At 35.4% G+C, this 19,715-nt stretch overlaps 1 protein-coding gene across 3 annotated transcripts in view; it reads right to left on the bottom strand.

Moving 5' to 3' along the window:
• Positions 1-19,715, bottom strand: part of fndc3bb (fibronectin type III domain containing 3Bb) — an 85,395-nt gene that overhangs the window by 3,078 nt on the left and 62,602 nt on the right. Inside the window, exons 16-25 of one of the 3 annotated variants that reach the window (XM_048174928.1) lie at positions 19,597-19,668; positions 18,599-18,720; positions 18,398-18,503; positions 16,325-16,503; positions 15,818-15,931; positions 15,077-15,200; positions 13,150-13,378; positions 5,793-6,002; positions 3,124-3,290; positions 2,882-3,009 (exon numbers count right to left, since the gene is read on the bottom strand). In XM_048174928.1, coding sequence (XP_048030885.1) covers positions 2,882-3,009; positions 3,124-3,290; positions 5,793-6,002; positions 13,150-13,378; positions 15,077-15,200; positions 15,818-15,931; positions 16,325-16,503; positions 18,398-18,503; positions 18,599-18,720; positions 19,597-19,668 — 1,451 coding nt within the window. Of the gene's footprint in view, positions 1-2,881; positions 3,010-3,123; positions 3,291-5,792; positions 6,003-13,149; positions 13,437-15,050; positions 15,201-15,817; positions 15,932-16,324; positions 16,504-18,397; positions 18,504-18,598; positions 18,721-19,596; positions 19,669-19,715 lie in introns of all 3 variants that reach the window. The other 2 variants (XM_048174927.1, XM_048174926.1) reach the window with 2 other exon arrangements.

Here is a 19,715-nt window from a genome sequence, read left to right on the forward strand (position 1 = left end):
CATATTACAAAAGATAAATCTTCAGAGCTTGGCTAATAAAGAGTTTTTGTCTGCTCAAAGGGAATCTCAACAAGCACCTGTAATCCTTTCATCTGGAGTGCAAGCAACACTATCATGATCAATATCATATAAGAATGACACCGAAGGGCTGTACTTCTGTTTGTTATAAAACACTGCTGATTACAGAGTAACAAATGTTCTTACAAGTTCTTACTTGATTGAAACTTGTAGTGTATACAAAACATTAATTTAAGCACAAGAGAAATGAAACGAAATGAAAAAATTAAATTCTGAAATTTTCATGCACCTTTTGCAAGGATGTTTGTATGTAACAGGACATTCTGCATGTGTCCACTGCACTAATGACCATGACAACATGCCTAATAATTTGTATGTAGCACAAGTGCACTCCAAAAGATTAAATTCACAATCAGTGTGCTTCACAATGACCAGTGTTTCAAAAATCAAGCAAAACAAATTATTCAATACCTTTTACTGTGAAAGCTAAGTATCTATAACAATAGCTCACTGAATGTGGTTGTTGACCAAAACGCATGAGCCATTTTTGGGAACATGCACAGAAAAACAAGACCACTGTGCAAAATAAAAATAAAAGCAGGCTTTTATACCTAGTAAATATTGTTGAAGACACATGTATTAAGGCGACTTTGTTGCACATGTCACACGCAGCTCTCAGAAGGACCACAGTTTATGTCTCCATGGAAACAAAAGAGATTTTAAGCCTCTCAATGAACGGTAGCTCAGTTTTGCCGAAGTCTTGGTATTATTGCCATGAAAGACACATAATAATGCATGTATAATTAGTCTTTTGTGTTTTAAAAAATCCCAATTAGTTAATGGCAAGGGAAATATATACATATTTAATCTCGAATGCTACATGTCTAGCACTAATCACTCCCTAAACACCTTCTAGTGGTATTTGCATAAACAGGGGGATAATGGCTGCTCAGTTATATTGTTAATTAAGCTAATATATTGCCTGGGGAACTCCACTGCTTCATTAAATTATATTTTTAATCAAAGTTAATATAGCAAGGCATTAATGAGGATGAATTTATTAGAACTGAATGAATAACCGTAAAGGTGTCCGAGCCACATTGTTGTACTTCATTTAATTTATATCAATTTTAAATAAAAAAAAATGCAATTGTATTAAAATAATAATAGTAATTTTTCACATTAAATATACAGCTGCTGGAAGATTTGTTTATCTGCCAGAGGAGAACTGTCCCTCCGACTGAGTCTGATTTCTCCCAATGACAAATCTTCTAGGAGAACAGAGGAGAGAGAATGTGAAGAAGGAGTGTGCGTTCTCATTTTAATGAATAAATCCAGACGATTTGAAATGTTGTGAACTTTCATTCGATTTATCACACTGTGGAAGTAGCGTAACAGAAACGATTTCAAAACAAAAGCGATTGTACACACGAATAGACCCAATCGTGATGATAACATGTTCTCGTCTCTCTGCATCCCTTTCCGACCCAACAGCACAATTTAATGAATCCTTTGGGACTGTGTGTTAGGGGTAGCACTGAATTTCATTCAAATGTTGATTGTGATGAGTTAAAGCTAATAAAATGGAACGGAGAGCAAATAGCTCAAGCCCTGTTTCCATTTCCTGTTCGAAATGAATTGTATTCATCAACAGCTGGTCTCCTGTGACTGTAGCCATATGTAAATCTAACATAGAAAAGGACAGTGCTTCTTACATGAAACAAAGTAAAACTAACATAAGGTATTCTTATCTCAAACATTTAAAGTCCCTGTAAAGTCAATTCTGAGAATTCTTTCTAAACACTTAATAAATGTTACAAATGTATTGCTGAAACACATTACAAAGACTGTGAATTGTGTAATTTTCACCAAGTCTCTGCTCAAGATTTTTTGTGCGGAGCTAAAACGGGGGTCTGATGACGCACTTGGACCCCCGAGCATAGCCCCTCCCCTAACACTATATAACTGTCGATGACGCACCGGCAGCGGTTCACTCGCTCAATCTCTAGTGTCATTACAGTTATACAGCCCTTTGCACATTTAGCTAGTAATGCCTGCGCAAATGCATATTACATGGTTGTTATAATACAGCTCGGTCTCCTTATTTAAATTTCCTAAAACGATGATAAGAATTGGATTCTAAAGTGATCGTTCTACACCGGATAATCTTACAAACTTTCATCAGACAGCTGGTATTCACAGATAATCCGCTGTTTTTGGTGAATGTGACTGAACAGACCTCGGCCCCCCTCCTGCCTCGGCCTTCCTACCGTCCCACCGATAACCGATGATATATGGGGCCGGACAGAGTCTCTCCCATCCCGGCCTTCAGCCTCCCGTCTCGCGGCACCGTCATTTGTCGACTCGACAACAGTCGGCAGTACGTGCCCACCAATGAGTGTAAGTTGCCGAGTTTGCTTATGTTATAATTAGTAGGTAGTCTCTAACTCTACTCTCACAGTAACTCTACTAAAATTTGCAACCCTAAATGATTCTTTTTATATGCATCAGTATGTTTGACTCATTAGACTCAAGTCAGTTGAGACGGCAGCTCTTGCGAGTGGGCGTGGTTTCAGCGCAGACAGCAGACACGCCCCCAGCGTTTGAGAGCAGAGAGCGCTGCCTATTTTTTCGAAATTTTGATAACTTATTTCATTTACTTGCAGATTTTTTTAATCATTCAAATTTGGCTGGGTGGTTAATAACACATTTTTTCTGCGCTGTGACAAACTCAGAACACATACTTTAAAATGACTTTACAGGGACTTTAAATAAAAGTATCAAACATTTCCAACAAGTCGAAGTTCTTGGTATCAATTTGAGGTGTTTTGGGAAGTAAAAGATGAAGGATTTTGGATCTTACCTGTTTAAAATCAGATTCTCTGCCTCCCAGCACCTGTAGCACATAGCTGATTCTGTCTCCTCTCATTGGTGGAATACTCTCCCATGTGACCTCACAGGTATTTCCCTCTAGCTGACGAACTCTTGGGGCTGAGAGGATCCCAAAAAAAAAAAATATATATTTATAAAAGTAACATATATATCTCAGCGATCCCAAACTTTTGTACCACCACAGATGAGTATAAAGTATAATGAACGTGGTACCTTTCAGTGTTTGTGGCAGAGATTTGGTGGTGCTGAAGGTGTATGTCTCAGAAAACGGCCCCTCGCCTGCCTCGCTCACTGCCTGGATCCGGAAACGGTACCGGCTCGACTCGCTCAGCCTCTGCAGCTTAAAAGTGTGGCTCGGACCTCGGTAAACCACCACAAACCTAACAAGACAGTGAGAGCTCGTTACAAACATGCACAAATGCCATTATCATTTTTAATGAATTGGCAGCCTAGTATTTTTTTTTAAAAGTCTTGACTCCAGAGGAAAAAGATTTTTGATCAGTGGCTTGAGATCATATAACTGAACGCCGTTCCTTTCACACTACTTTAATAAATAGTATGAAGGCAGAAAAGATTGCGAGGTACAGGCAGGCCTTCATTACCTCCATTGACGAGTCCAGGGGCTGGGTGCATAAACAGCCATTATGTCCCATTAGCAGTTAGTCAAAGGGCATTCAGTCCTTCTTTTTCATATCAAATTAAGCCAATCAATGTTTTTATGTAACTGATTTAAAAAAGTTATGAAGTCTTACAGAAAAAAATGTGATGTCTAACTTGTAATACTACTCTTAGTGGTTTTGTACAACTGGAGCTAGACTTTACTGCTTATATGATTAAAATTTTTCAGAATTGGAACTGAGCCTAAAAGCTCAAAACCGAGGAGAGAACAGGCCTTCATTTGCTTCTAAATGAGCCATCGGTGGGTCAGTGACGAGCGACTCTGAGAAAGCATTAAGGCAGGTGGTCTTGATAACCCTGAGTCTCCTAATCTAATTCCCAACAGCGCTTTGAGATAGAGTCTTCTCATTAACCAACTCCTTCTTAATGGACCCACAAACACAAAATGTGCTTTTCAGATGATCTGCTTACATCAGAGAGAAGAACCTGCCCTACGGGTGCATGAGGGACAAATTAAAGCGAGGAAGCGCATGCATACACACACACACACATGCTTTACAATGAAAAAAATTAATATTCAAATGAAGAACACTTACAGAATTTAAGCAAAATTACCAAGCTTTTGATGATGAGTACAAGAGCACCAGGGTTATTGTAAAGTAAAATTAAAACAATAAAAACACTTATTTGAAATTTGCCAAGGCAACATTCTTCATTTTCATTCACTTTATGTTGAAGTACTAAAATAAACTAAAAACTTAATTAAATAATAAAAATACAATGAAAAAATGTATAAATAAAAGCTAATTCAAGATATCAACAAAAACTGTAATAGTATATCCATAACAATGTTGGGGGGTAACGTCACCATCAACACATCAACGCAAGTTATGTAATCAGATTACTTTTTTCAAGTAACTAGTAAAGTGACGCATTACTTTTAAATTTACAACAAAATATCTGAGTTACTTTTTCAAATAATTAACGCAAGTTGCTTTGTTTTCCCATTTATTGACTGACCCCTCTTCTGTCTCCATGTTGAGAGAAAACAGGAGTGCAGAGATGTTGTGTGCTTTTTGTGAACATGATGGTTATTGTAGTTCTAGACTAAGGGCACATCCGCACGAAGCCAGCGCTTTCCCTATTCCCTTTTCCTCGTCTCAAGAAATATCTATGTACACACGAAACCACTGAAACCGACTTAAAACGATGTAGTATACATGCCAGATCAGTATGTGGCGCTGTAATTCTGCCACAGATATACACTAAAAACGGAGAATAAGACTTGGAGCATGCTCATAAACCTTGCACAAACTTTAGTAAAGCTTAGTAATAAAGCTTTATTTCAGTAAATCTAACAGGCTCAGTAGCTTCTGCTATTGTTGTTGTTGCCGTTACTAGGGTCATGGGCTGATGACATCATTGTTTCACAGAATATACGGATTGGCTGTACACACAAAAACGCAAGGGTGTCGTTTTCAGGTTTATCCACTCTGGGACCGGTTTAAAAAAAATAGCGGTTTCAGGCTCCCAAAACGCCGGATTCGTCTGGACAAAACGCCTATGTGATATAAAATTTTTGCGCATACGGCTAAATGCGTCTCCGTGTGGACGGGCTCTAAATGTGAACATTCATTTACTCATCTCTCTTGCACACAAACAGATTTAGTATTCCTCAAAAAGAATAAAAACAGTAAAATGCAAACTCCGAAATTCCGAAAACCTGCAATAATTAAATGTTAAATTACACAAATATACTTTATGTATTTAATTTCACTTTTTAACCACTGACCTTTGACGATTCCAATTCAACCATACCAGTAAACAAAAACATTTTTTTTTTTTTTTTTAAGGGTGTAATGCAATATTGTAACATCACTTTTAAAAGTAACTTTCTCCAACACTATATCAATGATACTAAAATAACACTGTGACGAAAGAAAAGACAAATGGCTTTCTTAAATATTGTTTTATAATTTTACAAGCAAGTAATTTTCTAAAAGTCTTAAACGCTCACCGACTATGCAAGACTGACTAACATTGAAACTGCAATTTGGACCTTCTTTTCGACTGAAGAAAGAAAGACATGAACATTTTGGATGTCTTGAACTAATCCTTTAAAAACATTTCATTTTCTAAAAATACATCCAAATTAGCCTAATTACAAAAGACTCCATTAAGACCAATTAGTTGTTCAGACAACTCTCAGACTACTTGATTATGAAAATATGTAGTTTTGCACATCCCGCTCTTTCAGTGCTAACCTCTGATTCCTGTCTTCCATCTGCAGAATGTAGGTAGTGTTGTCGGTGAGATGACTTCGGCTGCTGAAGCCCCAGCGTAGTTTCAGACTCTGGGGTCCGACCGCTGCACACTCCAGCCGTGGTGGAGAGGGCGGCAGTGGCCTTGTCCTCACTGTTAGGGTCTGACTGAAGGGCCCGGGGCCGATTTCATTTTCTGCTCGAATCTGCAGGCTGAGAGGAGAAAGAAAGGGTTTAAGCAATTTAGTCTTGTTCAGCTGTTAGTTCCCTTGGGTTTAAAGGCTAAGTAACTTCTAACATTAATTCTTGACTCTCTTAAAATTATCTCTCTTCACTTTAACGACCCTATGGACTATTCTAAGGAAAATAGGTGTCAATGATTCATTAGTGGTAACTTTAAGGAAATGGATCACCCAAAAATGAAGCTCCGTCTCTCAGCATTACTATTACTGTCATATATTTTGAAGCAGATTCATCTGCAAACTAAGAGTCAGTCATTCCTGCAGCTTTGCCCAATGTGGCTTTATTCACTTTCTGGTTTGTTTGCTTCATCTGTCGATCCCAGTTAAGCACTGCAGGTATCTTCAGCCTTTGGCTCTCTGTGACCTTTCAGCACAGATGAAAATGATCTACTCTGGCTGAAGGGGTGGTCTTGCATTCGAATGAGGATTTCTGAGAAGTTATCCACCTGATATCCAAGAATCCAATTATTTTAAGTGCACATGGGACAGAAAAACATTTCTAAATAATTTTTAGCAGAAGAGCTCTGAAAAGAGGGAAAGTTATTAAAATACCTTTGACAAACAGACATTCTGTCATCTACTCATCCTCATGTTGTTCTATACCTGTATGACTTTCTGTCTTCTATGGAACATATATCAGTTGCACTATGCAAACGCATAAGAACCAGTTGTGTTTGGTGTCATTTATCCATCGAGTTAAAAAAAAAAGCAGCACGAGGGTCAAACACAAGATGTCTAAATTTGTTGTCCGAAGGCCATTAATTTAACATAAAGAGATAAATAGTTGTAAATATAATATTAAATCACTTAACTCTTACCCTTCTTTTGACCCAGAAATATTTGTGTTGAAAACTATTGACCTCTAAAATGTCAAAATGTCATTCCAGATTAAAATTCTAATGACAAAAGTGTTTTTAAAATGTAGAAATTCATCCTAAAAAAAATAAATGAACACCCATGGCGTCTACAATATATTTTAAAACTTGAATAATATTTGTCCCGACTTTTGTGTTTCATGAAAGTCATTCGGTATAACAAAGATAAAAAAAAAAAAAAAACATTTTAAAGCATATCGCATGATGGTACTCATGTGACAGTGTGACACATTACAAAGAGGACCCGTTGAAGACCCTCTATCTATGGGATAAAGTGATTAAATCTCTCTGAAATATTTGATGATTTTACTTTTTCACCCTCTAGTAACCTTTGTAACAAAAGCACATGTCCTTCAGTACAACACAGAAAAGATACTTTTAATGTTATTATTTTATAAAAAGCTATATTAAATATGAACATTAAGGATTATTTTTATAGGTAAAGGCCATTACTTTATATAGGTGACCAAATATGTTCATGTATGAAATCTGTCCTTCAGTATCACGCTTTTGTCCTTCAGCACAACAAAAGTTTCATGTCAATGACAGTGGCCTTGTTATCCCACATTTTCAGTAATTTACAACATCATGCAATTCATATTTACTTTCTGTATGAAAACTGAATATTATCATATTAAACTATTTTATGGTATTTTAAGGTATTTCAAGGCACATTATCTTTATACTGAAGATGCAACTGTCTAATTATACCTGCAGTTAAGGTATAACTGATGGATTATTTTAGTTAATATAACATTACACACACATATGGATTAAAATTGATTATGAATTATATTAGCTAATAGCTTTAACCTTTAAACTTTGGTTAAGCTTTATAACCCACTATTAATGGACTAATAATAATATTTAATGGCTGCAAATCATATTCTGTACCATTGTCATAACTAACAAATGTTCATTTTTTAGTTATCAGAGAAGAAAGAAGGATTTCAATCCTGATCATCCACCAATCCATACAAGGACACAATCTGATGCTGAAAATACCTGATGTGATGTAATGTCGTGATATTACTTTGTGAAAGAGATCCAATGTTTTGTGATGATTTCAAGGAAGTTTTTTTTTTAACTTTTTTTTTTGCACAATGTTTCTGAAATGTTATGAAATAGCTTTGTTTTAAATGTTCAATGCTGATTTAATCCTACATGAATGAAATTGTATCTCTTGCATCAACTATTTTGCATAAAATCCATGTTCTTTATGTGTGTGGCGTATGGATCAGTACAACAGTATTTTATATTAAAATACAATAATTTTGTTTTATTGACTCAGAGAGATGAAAACAAAGCTCAAAGGATGAAGTGAAAGATATTTTGAATAAATTTTAGCATTTTAAGTGTAAGACAGGAAGTATTTGTAAAAAAAAACAATAAAAAAAACTGAATTTTGAGTTGTACCTGTGACGTATCAAATATGTGGTATTCAAAATAAAATAATGTCAATATAAGGACATACGTGACACTTCAACTCCTTTTAGGGAATTGTAATTGCAGTTTTATTTTTTGCTACTTTGAAAACCTTATGCGTCTTTGACCCGTGAACGTTCTTTAAAATTTCTCTTTTTGTGTCTCATGGAAAGAAATTCATACATATTTGGAACATGAGGGTGAGGAAATTACAGAATTTTTTCATGTTTCGGATGTATAAATAACCTCACATGGCCATGCTCACTGTTTATGGTCTCAGTGGGACTTCTATTAAAGCTTATTTACAAAACCTGAAGCTTTTTTATTTCTATTAGAAAGTCTCACACAATGTTCAAAACTTATGTTTTAAAGCACTTACTATGACTAAAATAACAGTATGTGGGGCTTGATTCTCTGGAAATTTGTAATGAATTCAGAAACCATAATCATATATAAAGAGTTCCATTCTAAAATCCTGTAAGTCTGTCTGACATGTTTTCTTTTAAATGAGATTTTGTTTAACCAGGCTCTTATGTTTAGGTTCAGTAATTTCACTTTAATGGCAGTGAAAAATTATTAGTCAGTTATAGAAATGCCTTATTTTCAAAAATGTCTCTTTAGTCAATTCAAAAAACTTTCTGCTCGGCAATTGACAGACTCACACCGTCATTCATTTTGAAATCATTTGATTCAATTTGCGTCTTCCAGTTGGTTCTTCTGTGGACTTAGAGGCTTTTGCTGACAAAGGGAAGTGGCGTTTAGCGATTTCTGCCAAGGAACAGGTATTTCTGAATGGGCTGATGCTGGGATTTAGCGGATTTGAAGCAGAAGTATTTGATGAACGCATACTAAATGCGGAGAGCATTTGCTCAATATCATTATCTCATTTTTGATGGAGGTGGCGTTTAGCGGCTTTTGCATCTGAACTCTTTATATATTATATATATATATATATATATGTATACAGTGGCTACGGAAAGTATTCAGACCCCCTTAAATTTTTCACTCATTGTTATATTGCAGCCATTTGCTAAAATCATTTAAGTTCATTTTTTCCCCCCTCATTAATGTACATTAATGTACCCCATATTGACAGAAAAACACAGAATTGTTGACATTTTTGCAGATTTATTAAAAAAGAAAAACTGAAATATCACATGGTCCTAAGTATTCAGACCCTTTGCTCAGTATTTAGTAGAAGCACCCTTTTGATCTAATACAGCCATGAGTCTTTTTGGAAAGATGCAACAAGTTTTTCACACCTGGATTTGGGGATCCTCTGCCATTCCTCCTTGCAGATCCTCTCCAGTTCTGTCAGGTTGGATGGTATAGTTGGTGGACAGCCATTTTTAGGTCTCTCCAGAGATGCTCAATTTGGTTTAAGTCAGGGCTCTGGCTGGGCCATTCAAGAACAGTCACGGAGTTGTTGTGAAGCCACTCCTTCGTTATTTTAGCTGTGTGCTTAGGGTCATTGTCTTGTTGGAAGTTAAACCTTCGGCCCAGTCTGAGGTCCTGAGCACTCTGGAGGTTTTTGTCCAGGATATCCCTGTACTTGGCCGCATTCATCTTTCCCTCGATTGCAACCAGTCGTCCTGTCCCTGCAGCTGAAAAACACCCCCACAGCATGATGCTGCCACCACCATGCTTCACTGTTGGGACTGTATTGGACAGGTGATGAGCAGTGCCTGGTTTTCTCCACACATACCGCTTAGAATTAAGGCCAAAAAGTTCTATCTTGGTCTCATCAGACCAGAGAATCTTATTTCTCACCATCTTGGCAAACTCCATGTGGGCTTTCATGTGTCTTGCACTGAGGAGAGGCTTCCGTCGGGCCACTCTGCCATAAAGCCCCGACTGGTGGAGGGCTGCAGTGATGGTTGACTTTCTACAACTTTCTCCCATCTCCCGACTGCATCTCTGGAGCTCAGCCACAGTGATCTTTGGGTTCTTCTTTACCTCTCTCACCAAGGCTCTTCTCCCCCGATAGCTCAGTTTTGCCGGACGGCCAGATCCAGGAAGGGTTCTAGTCGTCCCAAACGTCTTCCATTTAAGGATTATGGAGGCCACTGTGCTCTTAGGAACCTTAAGTGCAGCAGAAATTTTTGTGTAACCTTGGTCAGATCTGTGCATTGCCACAATTCTGTCTCTGAGCTCTTCAGGTAGTTCCTTTGACCTCATGATTCTCATTTGCTCTGGCATGCACTGTGAGCTGTAAGGTCTTATATAGACAGGTGTGTGGCTTTCCTAATCAAGTTCCAATCAGTATAATCAAACACAGCTGGACTCAAATGAAGGTGTAGAACCATCTCAAGGATGATCAGAAGAAATGGACAGCACCTGAGTTAAATATATGAGTGTCACAGCAAAGGGTCTGAATACTTAGGACCATGTGATATTTCAGTTTTTCTTTTTTAATAAATCTGCAAAAATGTCAACAATTCTGTGTTTTTGTCAATATGGGGTGCTGTGTGTACATTAATGAGGAAAAAAATGAACTTAAATGATTCTAGCAAATGGCTGCAATATAACAAAGAGTGAAACATTTAAGGGGGTCTGAATACTTTCCGTCCCCACTGTATGTATATATGTATATATATATATATATATATATATATATATATATATATATATATATATATATATATATATATATATATATATAAAACGCAATGTGATGCTGCTAGGACACATGTGAGAACTTAAGGACAACTAAATTCATACATCCATTTAAAATCACCTTGACCATAGTTGGTAATTGCAAAAGTTGAGCATTATTTTTTTTTTCCAGAGACCACTTAGTTTGATATTTAGTTAATGCCTTGAAATTCACATAATTTTTGTCCAAATACATTTTGTAACTTTGGGTCATTAGGGTGAGCTGGAACATGTTATTTTTTGGACCGCTCAAGAAGGATTTTGAAATCTCCAGTTCCATTAGCGACGTTATGCGTTCATGATAATTACGAGTGCATTTGCCATATTATTTGGGGATGTGTTTCATTGTCCATTTCCTCATTGGATAAGTCACATCTGTGCCCATTTAATGTTGTTGTCTATCCCAAATTAAAGCCTTTACCTCAGGTAACATTTAAAAGACTCGCTTTCCCGAAGCCTATTAGCCCAAACACCATGTGAGAGAGTCATTTCCTTATGCAAATGTGTTAAGAAAATCCTCCTTTCAAAATATATCCTTATTTATACAAGGTTGATTTGTATAACCAAAAAAGTACCACAGTATTACACTCCCTCAAAGAGACTTTCAGTGAAGAGCACTTAAAAGAACCATTTTTCTTAAAGGTGCCGAAGAACACGTTTTAAAAAGATGTAATATAAGTCTAAGGTGTCCCCTGAATGTGTCTGTGAAGTTTCAGCTCAAAATACCCCATAGTTTGTTTTTTTATTAATTTTTTAACTGCCTATTTTGGGGCATCATTAAATATGCGCCAATTCAGGCTGCGGCCCCTTTAAATTCTCGTGCTCCCCGCCCCAAGAGCTCACGCTTGCCTTAAACAACATAAAAAAAGTTCAAACAGCTAATATAACCCTCAAAATGGATCTTTACAAAGTGTTCGTCATGCAACATGTCTAATCACGTAAGTATGGTATTTATTTGGATGTTTACATTTGATTCTGAATGAGTTTGATAGTGCTCTGTGGCTAAAGCTAACATTACACACTGTTGGAGAGATTTATAAAGAATGAAGTTGTGTTTATGAATTATACAGACTGCAAGTGTTTAATAATGAAAATAACGACGTCTCTGATCTCTGTGAATACAGTAAGAAACGATGGTAACTTTAACCACATTTAACAGTACATTAGCAACATGCTAACGAAACATTTAGATAGACAATTTACAAACACCACTAAAAATATCATGTTATCATGAATCATGTCAGTTATTATTGCTCCATCTGCCATTTTTCGCTGTTGTCCTTGCTTGCTTACCTAGTCCGATGATTCTGCTGTGCTGCTCCAGACATTAATACTGGCTGCCCTTGTCTAATGCTTTGAACATGAGCTGGCATATGCAAATGATGGGGGCGTACATATTAATGATCCCGACTGTTACGTAACTGTCGGTGTTATGTTGAGATTCGCCTGTTCTTTGGAGGTCTTATAAACAAATGAGATTTATATAAAAAGGAGGAAACAATGGTGTTTGAGACTCACTGTATGTCATTTCCATGTACTGAACTCTTGTTATTCAACTATGCCGAGGTAAATTCAATTTTTTAATCTAGGGCACCTTTAATTTGAAGAACATTTTAATTAAGAACTTTTTTCCTTTATAAAGAATCTTTTATGCGATGGAAATGTTCCATGGATGTTACACATTCTTCATGGAACAATAGATACCAATAAAGATTTATTTATTTATTTATTTATTTTTTTAAACATACTACTGTGGGGTTTTTTTTGTAAACAGCATGATGCATGAATGGCAACCATTCAGTACAATAGCATATATCCAATGTACTGTGGTATTACTATCTGATACATTCACCGTACCATGGTACCACTGTAATTTTGTATAAAAAACAAACAGCAAATATACCCTGCTAACAACTTTAATCTACCCAGAATGCACCATTTTGCTGAACACATCTTGAGTAAGACATAAGTGGAATCCATTTGTAGAGCTAATAACACTAATTTAGGGACCTGTTCATGGCTCTCCAGTACTCGTCTGTATATTACAGAACCATGAGAAAATAAGGTCCCCCGGTCATCACTAATGCACAAATATATATAGAGCTGGTAGTGCAGAATGGTAAAAAAAAGAGATAGAAAGTGTTAAACAACATCTCCGCTCACCTGTACTCGCTGTCCGGCAGCAGGTCCCTGATAATGTGACAGGTTGCGTTTCCGGTGGTGATGATGCTGTCTCCCATTGAGATGCTGTAGGAGGTGATTTCTGCTCCATTACAGTGGGGCTCGTCCCAGGTGAGAGCCAGACAGGTGGAGGGGGAGAAGGACTCACTTTCTGTTGGGGTCAGAGGGAGGTCGAGCAGGTACACTCCGGATACTACATCAGGGACTGCTGCAGGGGTCCGACACGTCACCAGATCACTGTAGGGGCCCGCCCCTGCCTGGTTCATTGCCTATGAACAGAATGCAAAATAAACTATAAATGGCACCTTTAAAATTTCCATGAAATCAAAATGGACAATTCTTGTTTTTTTATGGAATATTGTAGTATTTTTTATAAATGATTTATCCGTGCACATCTTTTTTTTTTTTTTTTTAAAGAATCTTTAATCAAAATAACTTTCCCTCCCTCTTGCAGCAATATCTCTTCTCTTCTTTAATGACACGTTTACTGCCGCAAGACCTACATTTCCTCTTGTTCAAGAAGCCGCTTCACTCGGAAATACTTCACAAATTAGGGAAGAAATGACTACCAGAGCTTCCGTTTCATGCTGACTAAACTCAAAAAAGTTCATAATCATTTTTTGCTAATTATCTTTTGGCCTATATATATACAATAATACTTTTGGTTCATCAAAAGATTTGGAAATACACTGAGTATTGTGGAGAGTACATCGAGAAATGAATTCTCTTCATTCCAGTGTTGATAGATTGTTTTGCCTCCACAACATAACGGACACAGTGATTCAGAGCCAATTAAATGTGAAGAGGAGCACTCAAAGGCTGGAACATTTCCAGAGCTAACACAGCTCCAGTCTAACATTTGAACTATATTAATGCTTATATAAATGTCTAATAGGCACAGTTTGCAGGTTTATTTTTGATGCTAGTTTGCAAAGAGTCAATGATAATGATAACTAGTTTGCAAAGAGTCAATGATAATGTACACACCAATGCTTGTAGGCTACGTTTAATACAATAATTACAAAACGTATATATAAATTCATCGTAAACAGAAAGTGTTAATCCTCTTTATGTGTGTGATTTACACTCATCTTGTTTGTTTAATCACAATGTAAGCAGCGAGTTATGCCTGCATTTCATTGTGATTATGCTCAAAGCAATTTTATGAGCCAAATTACTTTCAGGAGCAATTAGAATAATGTGTTTCCTTGAGTAAGAAATTAGGAAGATAATTTATTCACAACTAATTTTACTGTGAATTAAAAGATTTATCATCAGCACATTCTGCTTTCAAATATTTTTTTGAAAACAATGATTAAAAAAAACCAACTTGTAAAATAAAGACTGAATTATTTAAAAAATAAATGTTTATTTAAATTCAAAAATGTATAAATTCTGCACTTGTTATAATTAAATATATAACATATTTAAAAAAAAAACAGTCAAACACTACAAATGATAGCTAAAAGCCAAAGCTTTTTTAATACCCTTTTCTCAGCACTAAATATCCTGAAATAAGCATATAATTAAATATAAAACATAATTTAAAAAACAAACAATAAACAAAAATAAAGCAATTAAATAATAAAAGCGATTTAAAAATATAAAAGAAATCTAAAAATAAAGCAAAGGCTTGTTTTAATCAGTAGATTAAAATCGATTAATTGCATAGTAATTATCGTGAAATTAAGCATATGTCATTTATCTTGTTTAACATATTCATTTCTTCATCATTTGCTATATCCAGCAAAGTAAACTATCAGATTGAAGGGTGAATCACAAATATAATTCGTTAACGTTGACCACCCTAATATTAATATGTTTGAGCAAACGTCTAATGGTCCTAACAGAAAATGGTTCACGTTAGATACATCATGAACTACCTGCAGCCTGCAGCAGTAGTCTGTTGATGCCTCCAGGTTGGAGATTTGGAAGAAGGTTTCCGTTCCACTGTAAACCAGTTCAAGAGAGTCCAAATCACGTCCCCAGTCCAGCCGGTACTCAGAAATGTCTATCCCAGAGCTCTCCTTGTTCTGAGGATTGAGATCAGAGCAAGCGTTATGCTCCAGGAAACCAGAGCAACAAACGCATAATCCCAGCAGTACGTGACTAATTACCTGCTTGACACAGTTTCATCAGGACAAACACAAGAGAGCTAATGCATCATACGCACCGCTAATAAATGAAACAACCTCTCAAGACCGCAAACAGAATGCAAATAACTGAAATCTTTGACATTCAGGAGACATCAAGGATTAAAATCACATTCATTTTCATTGTGAACAAAACACAAAAGGCCCTTTGTCATGTCTTTTGAGAAGAAGGGATAGAAAGCACAATTGGTGAAGAAAACATTTTGCATGGACACAATCTGCCATCTTCACTGAAAAGAATCAATCTTCAACACTTTCCGGTTGATCGATGATGGTATTATGATGCAGTTTAGCAGTTTAGATAGAGTTTCTCTACCTGTATTGAGCACATATTCTTGTAATTGAACACATTTTTTCTTTCTATGAGTTCCAAGGACATCGATTGCTTCTGAAAATTGATTTATTTCTCTCTCAATGCAGCAGAAAATCACTCTGACCATTTTATCATACAACAGTACGATTCATCATGTACTGTACTGTATGAATGGCTGACTCACCTCCCAGGTCACATCAGCACAAGTGTGTGTTGTCACATTGATGGCAGGGGCACTACATTGTCCTGGGGGGCCAGCATCTGTGCTTATTTCCACAGATTCAGAGTAAGGTCCATACTAGAAAAAAAAGAAGAGAAAGCGGCTGAGATTTAGAGCGCTTAAGCTGTCTCAAAGTTAATGAATGGCCTGGGCTCTACAATAAGGAGGGAAATCTGTTATTTCTGTGGCAGGTAAACCTAAAGCATTACACTGTGTTAGGCATCTATCTTCTGTGATGGCTGAATTAGCTTCTTAATATCATTGCCTAGGGAGACAGCAGATCCCTTTAATATCGCCCTAAGGTGATGTGAAGGGTTTGTTATAAAATGTGGATTTCATTTCATCTGTCTCAGTGTTATTTTAGTATATTTTTTTATAAACTATTATAGTATTTATTAATATTTAGAACTAGCTTTTTTTATATTTTTCATTTTAATTTTAGTTTGTACTTTTGCGTGCAGGGTGACTTACCCCAACACTGTTGGCTGCACGAACTTGGAACCTGTAGGTGGTGCCAGGGAGCAAATTACCCACAGTGCACTCTGTTTTGAATCCATGGTACACCTCCGCTGGTTCCGAACCTTCCTCCGTTGCACACATCTCCAAGCTAAACTCCACACCTTCACTCTCTTCACCACACAAAGGAACATCTGGAGAAAAGAAGAATTAAGAGTGAGTGGGAGAAATATAGAGACTGGGAAAGAACAAAAAGAAATCATTTAAAAGTGCAAAAGTCAAAGTACAACCCATCACTCCAGTCCAATATACATGATCACAACATTAGGAATGGTTCACACATCCTGAGTGGCATGATATTAATTGTGATGGACATTTTAATTAAAAAATATTTTAATTAATATATTATTTTTGAAAAAAAAAAAAAAAAAATATATATATATATATATATATATATATATATATATATATATATATATATATATATATATATATATATATATATATATATATAAAAAATTTAAATAATTTTTTTTATTTCAATTTTATATATATATTTTTTTTATTAAAAAAAAAAAAAAAAAAAAAAAAAAAAATATATATATATATATATATATATATATATATATATATATATATATATATATATATATATATATTTATATATAATATATATATATATATATATATATATTTTTTTTTTTTTTTAAATTGTGACTCTGAAGGATAATTAATAAAAGTTTATATTGCAAAACAAATGATAATAATAATTCATAAATGCTTCATAAAAATAAATAAATAATAAAAAATAATAAAAATTGTGACCTGGGAGGTGAGTTGACAAGGCTTTTATGAATTATTATTATGAATAATTCATATAAGTGTATATTGCATAATAAATAAATAAATAAATGCCTCATATTAGTAAAAAATTCAAAGATTGTGACCTGGAAGGTGACAAGAGACATTTTTATAAATTATTATAATGAATAATTCATAGCCTATATTGCAGAACTTTAAAAATATTTTTTTTATAATTTGAATAATAATTAGAATGAATTAAATGTTTTACAATATTTCAACTCACCTATTGTTAAAAAGCTCCACAGGCAGACTAAAGCTAAATTATGTAAATGTCAATTATTTAAATCTAAATTATGTAAATGACAATCAAATTTCTAATAATTCACACACTCAATAACAATTTTATGGCCATTATTATGAGAAATATTCAATGTTGCAACCCATGAATTATTTTCTGTACAGAGCCGAAGTTCTGAAACGCTGTTGGTGTGAAACCACAATGCAATCCTACTGTCCTTACGTGTCCCAGACACGGACTTTATGATGACCTCAGAAGTCATCCATCCACCAGCCTCTCAAAACCAAAACACGTTCTCAGTTCCCTCTTCAACTGTGGCTAACTGGCTACAGGAAGGAACCGATCAATTGCAGTGATGGAGAACATGCAGGGAAGCTCACGCCTGCTGTCCGAGCGGTGCAGAGCTCTGAGAGTCAGCATGGATGGCTGAAATCAGCACTGCTATTTCACAGTTATTTATAGACAGTGTTCAGCCTCTTAAATGAGCCCATCTTCACTCAAAAACAGTGAGTCAGGGGTATTATCGCTAACAAACAACTGCATTTTACCTCAGGTTCCCTTAAACACAGACATGGATGCAAACACAGACCCACACAGTAAACAGGGTGATGTAATGTGTGAATAGCACACAAAGTAGATGCATTCTTGTGCATTCTGGGTAATTTGGACTTTAGGCCTGAATAGAGTTCTATAACTATAAATCCTCTGAATACTTCAACTGTTGACCTGGCAACAAACGTAATTAGTCTAAAAACAGACAAGCGTGATTCATCATGTTTTTAACTTCAATTTCTCTTTTCAGATGGATTAAGTGATTTGTTAAATAGGGTCATATTATGGACATATGTTTGTACATAAAGGGAAAAAACCTTTTATGCCACAAATGCTAAACTATTTTTAGATAATCTGTTCATTCCTTTGAGACTTGAAGAGGCAAAAGAGTGAAGAAGAATAGAGCATATAGAATGAAAAAATAAGAGCCTCACCCCACTGCAAAGTAAGCTCCTTGTGTTTGACATCACCCATGATCCTTGGGGGTTGACAGCGGCCAGGGGGTGGAATATGAGTGCGCACCGAAAATTCATCCGAGCACTACACAACCAACAAAATAAGTCAATTTACAACACAAGGAGTACACTGACATCTTATGAATCAGCCTGGGAAATCACTAAATGAACTTTTCATACCTGGCTTTGTCCGCCCACATCCACACAGCTGAGTCTCAGGGAGTAGCTTGTTGCTGGTTTTAGATCCTCGCACAAATGTTTCCTCATTGGTCCTCTATAGAGAGTCTTCCACTGCCTCTCTGCTGAACATAAACACAGATTCATAACACATCTATCTTACTGAACCTGTCAAAACCAGATCAGAGGCATATTTCACATCAAAATCAAAAGAAAGAAACCAGAAACTATATTGAAAGAAAATGAAATTATTTGTTCAAATGTTTGGGGTCGGTAAGATTTTTTTTGAGAAGCATGAATTAAATGGATCAAAATTGACAATAAGACATTAACAATGTAAAAAAAAAAAATCTAATCAAAACGCTGTTGACCTTTCTATTCATCAAAGAATCCTGAAAAAAAAGTATCATGGTTTCGACAAAAATATTAAGCAGCACAACTGATTTCAACAGTGATAATAATAAGAAATATATTTTTGAGCACCAAATCAGCATATTAGAATGATTTCTGAAGGATTATGTGACTCTGAAGATGAATAATGATGCTGAAAATTCAGCTTTGCCATCACAGGAATAAATTACTTTTAAAAACATTAAATAAACCACAATAATATTTCATAGTTTTTTTTCAGTGTTTTTGATCAAATAAAAGCAGCCATGGAGAGAGACTCCTTTCAAAAACAAAACAAAAATCTTTAATTTTTTATTATTTATGTATTATTTTCATGTCAATTAATCACTACCTCAATTCACATTACTATAAAGAAAATAACATTTAAAAATATAATGTGAAAGAATAATATATTCTTCAAATTGTAAAATTTGCAAGTTTAAAATTGAAATATACAAGTTTTAAACTTGTTAATTTAAATTTGTTTAGTATTTTGTTACATTGAATATTAATTTTTTTGTTTGTGTGACCATGCAAAAAATGATATTAAATGTTTGCCATGCGACATGGACATATGCATGTCAGATTCACCCGTTTTCAATCAGAAATACCTTCCGAATTCCCTTCTGATATCTCCAGGATGTACGTCAAGTCTCCAGATCCACCATCATCTTGTGGAGGTTCTGATTTAATTATAGGTGAAGGTTAGAATGTAATGATAAACAGACAG

This window comes from Megalobrama amblycephala, linkage group LG22, assembly GCF_018812025.1.
Source record: "Megalobrama amblycephala isolate DHTTF-2021 linkage group LG22, ASM1881202v1, whole genome shotgun sequence".
In the NCBI taxonomy this organism is placed as follows: domain Eukaryota; kingdom Metazoa; phylum Chordata; class Actinopteri; order Cypriniformes; family Xenocyprididae; genus Megalobrama; species Megalobrama amblycephala.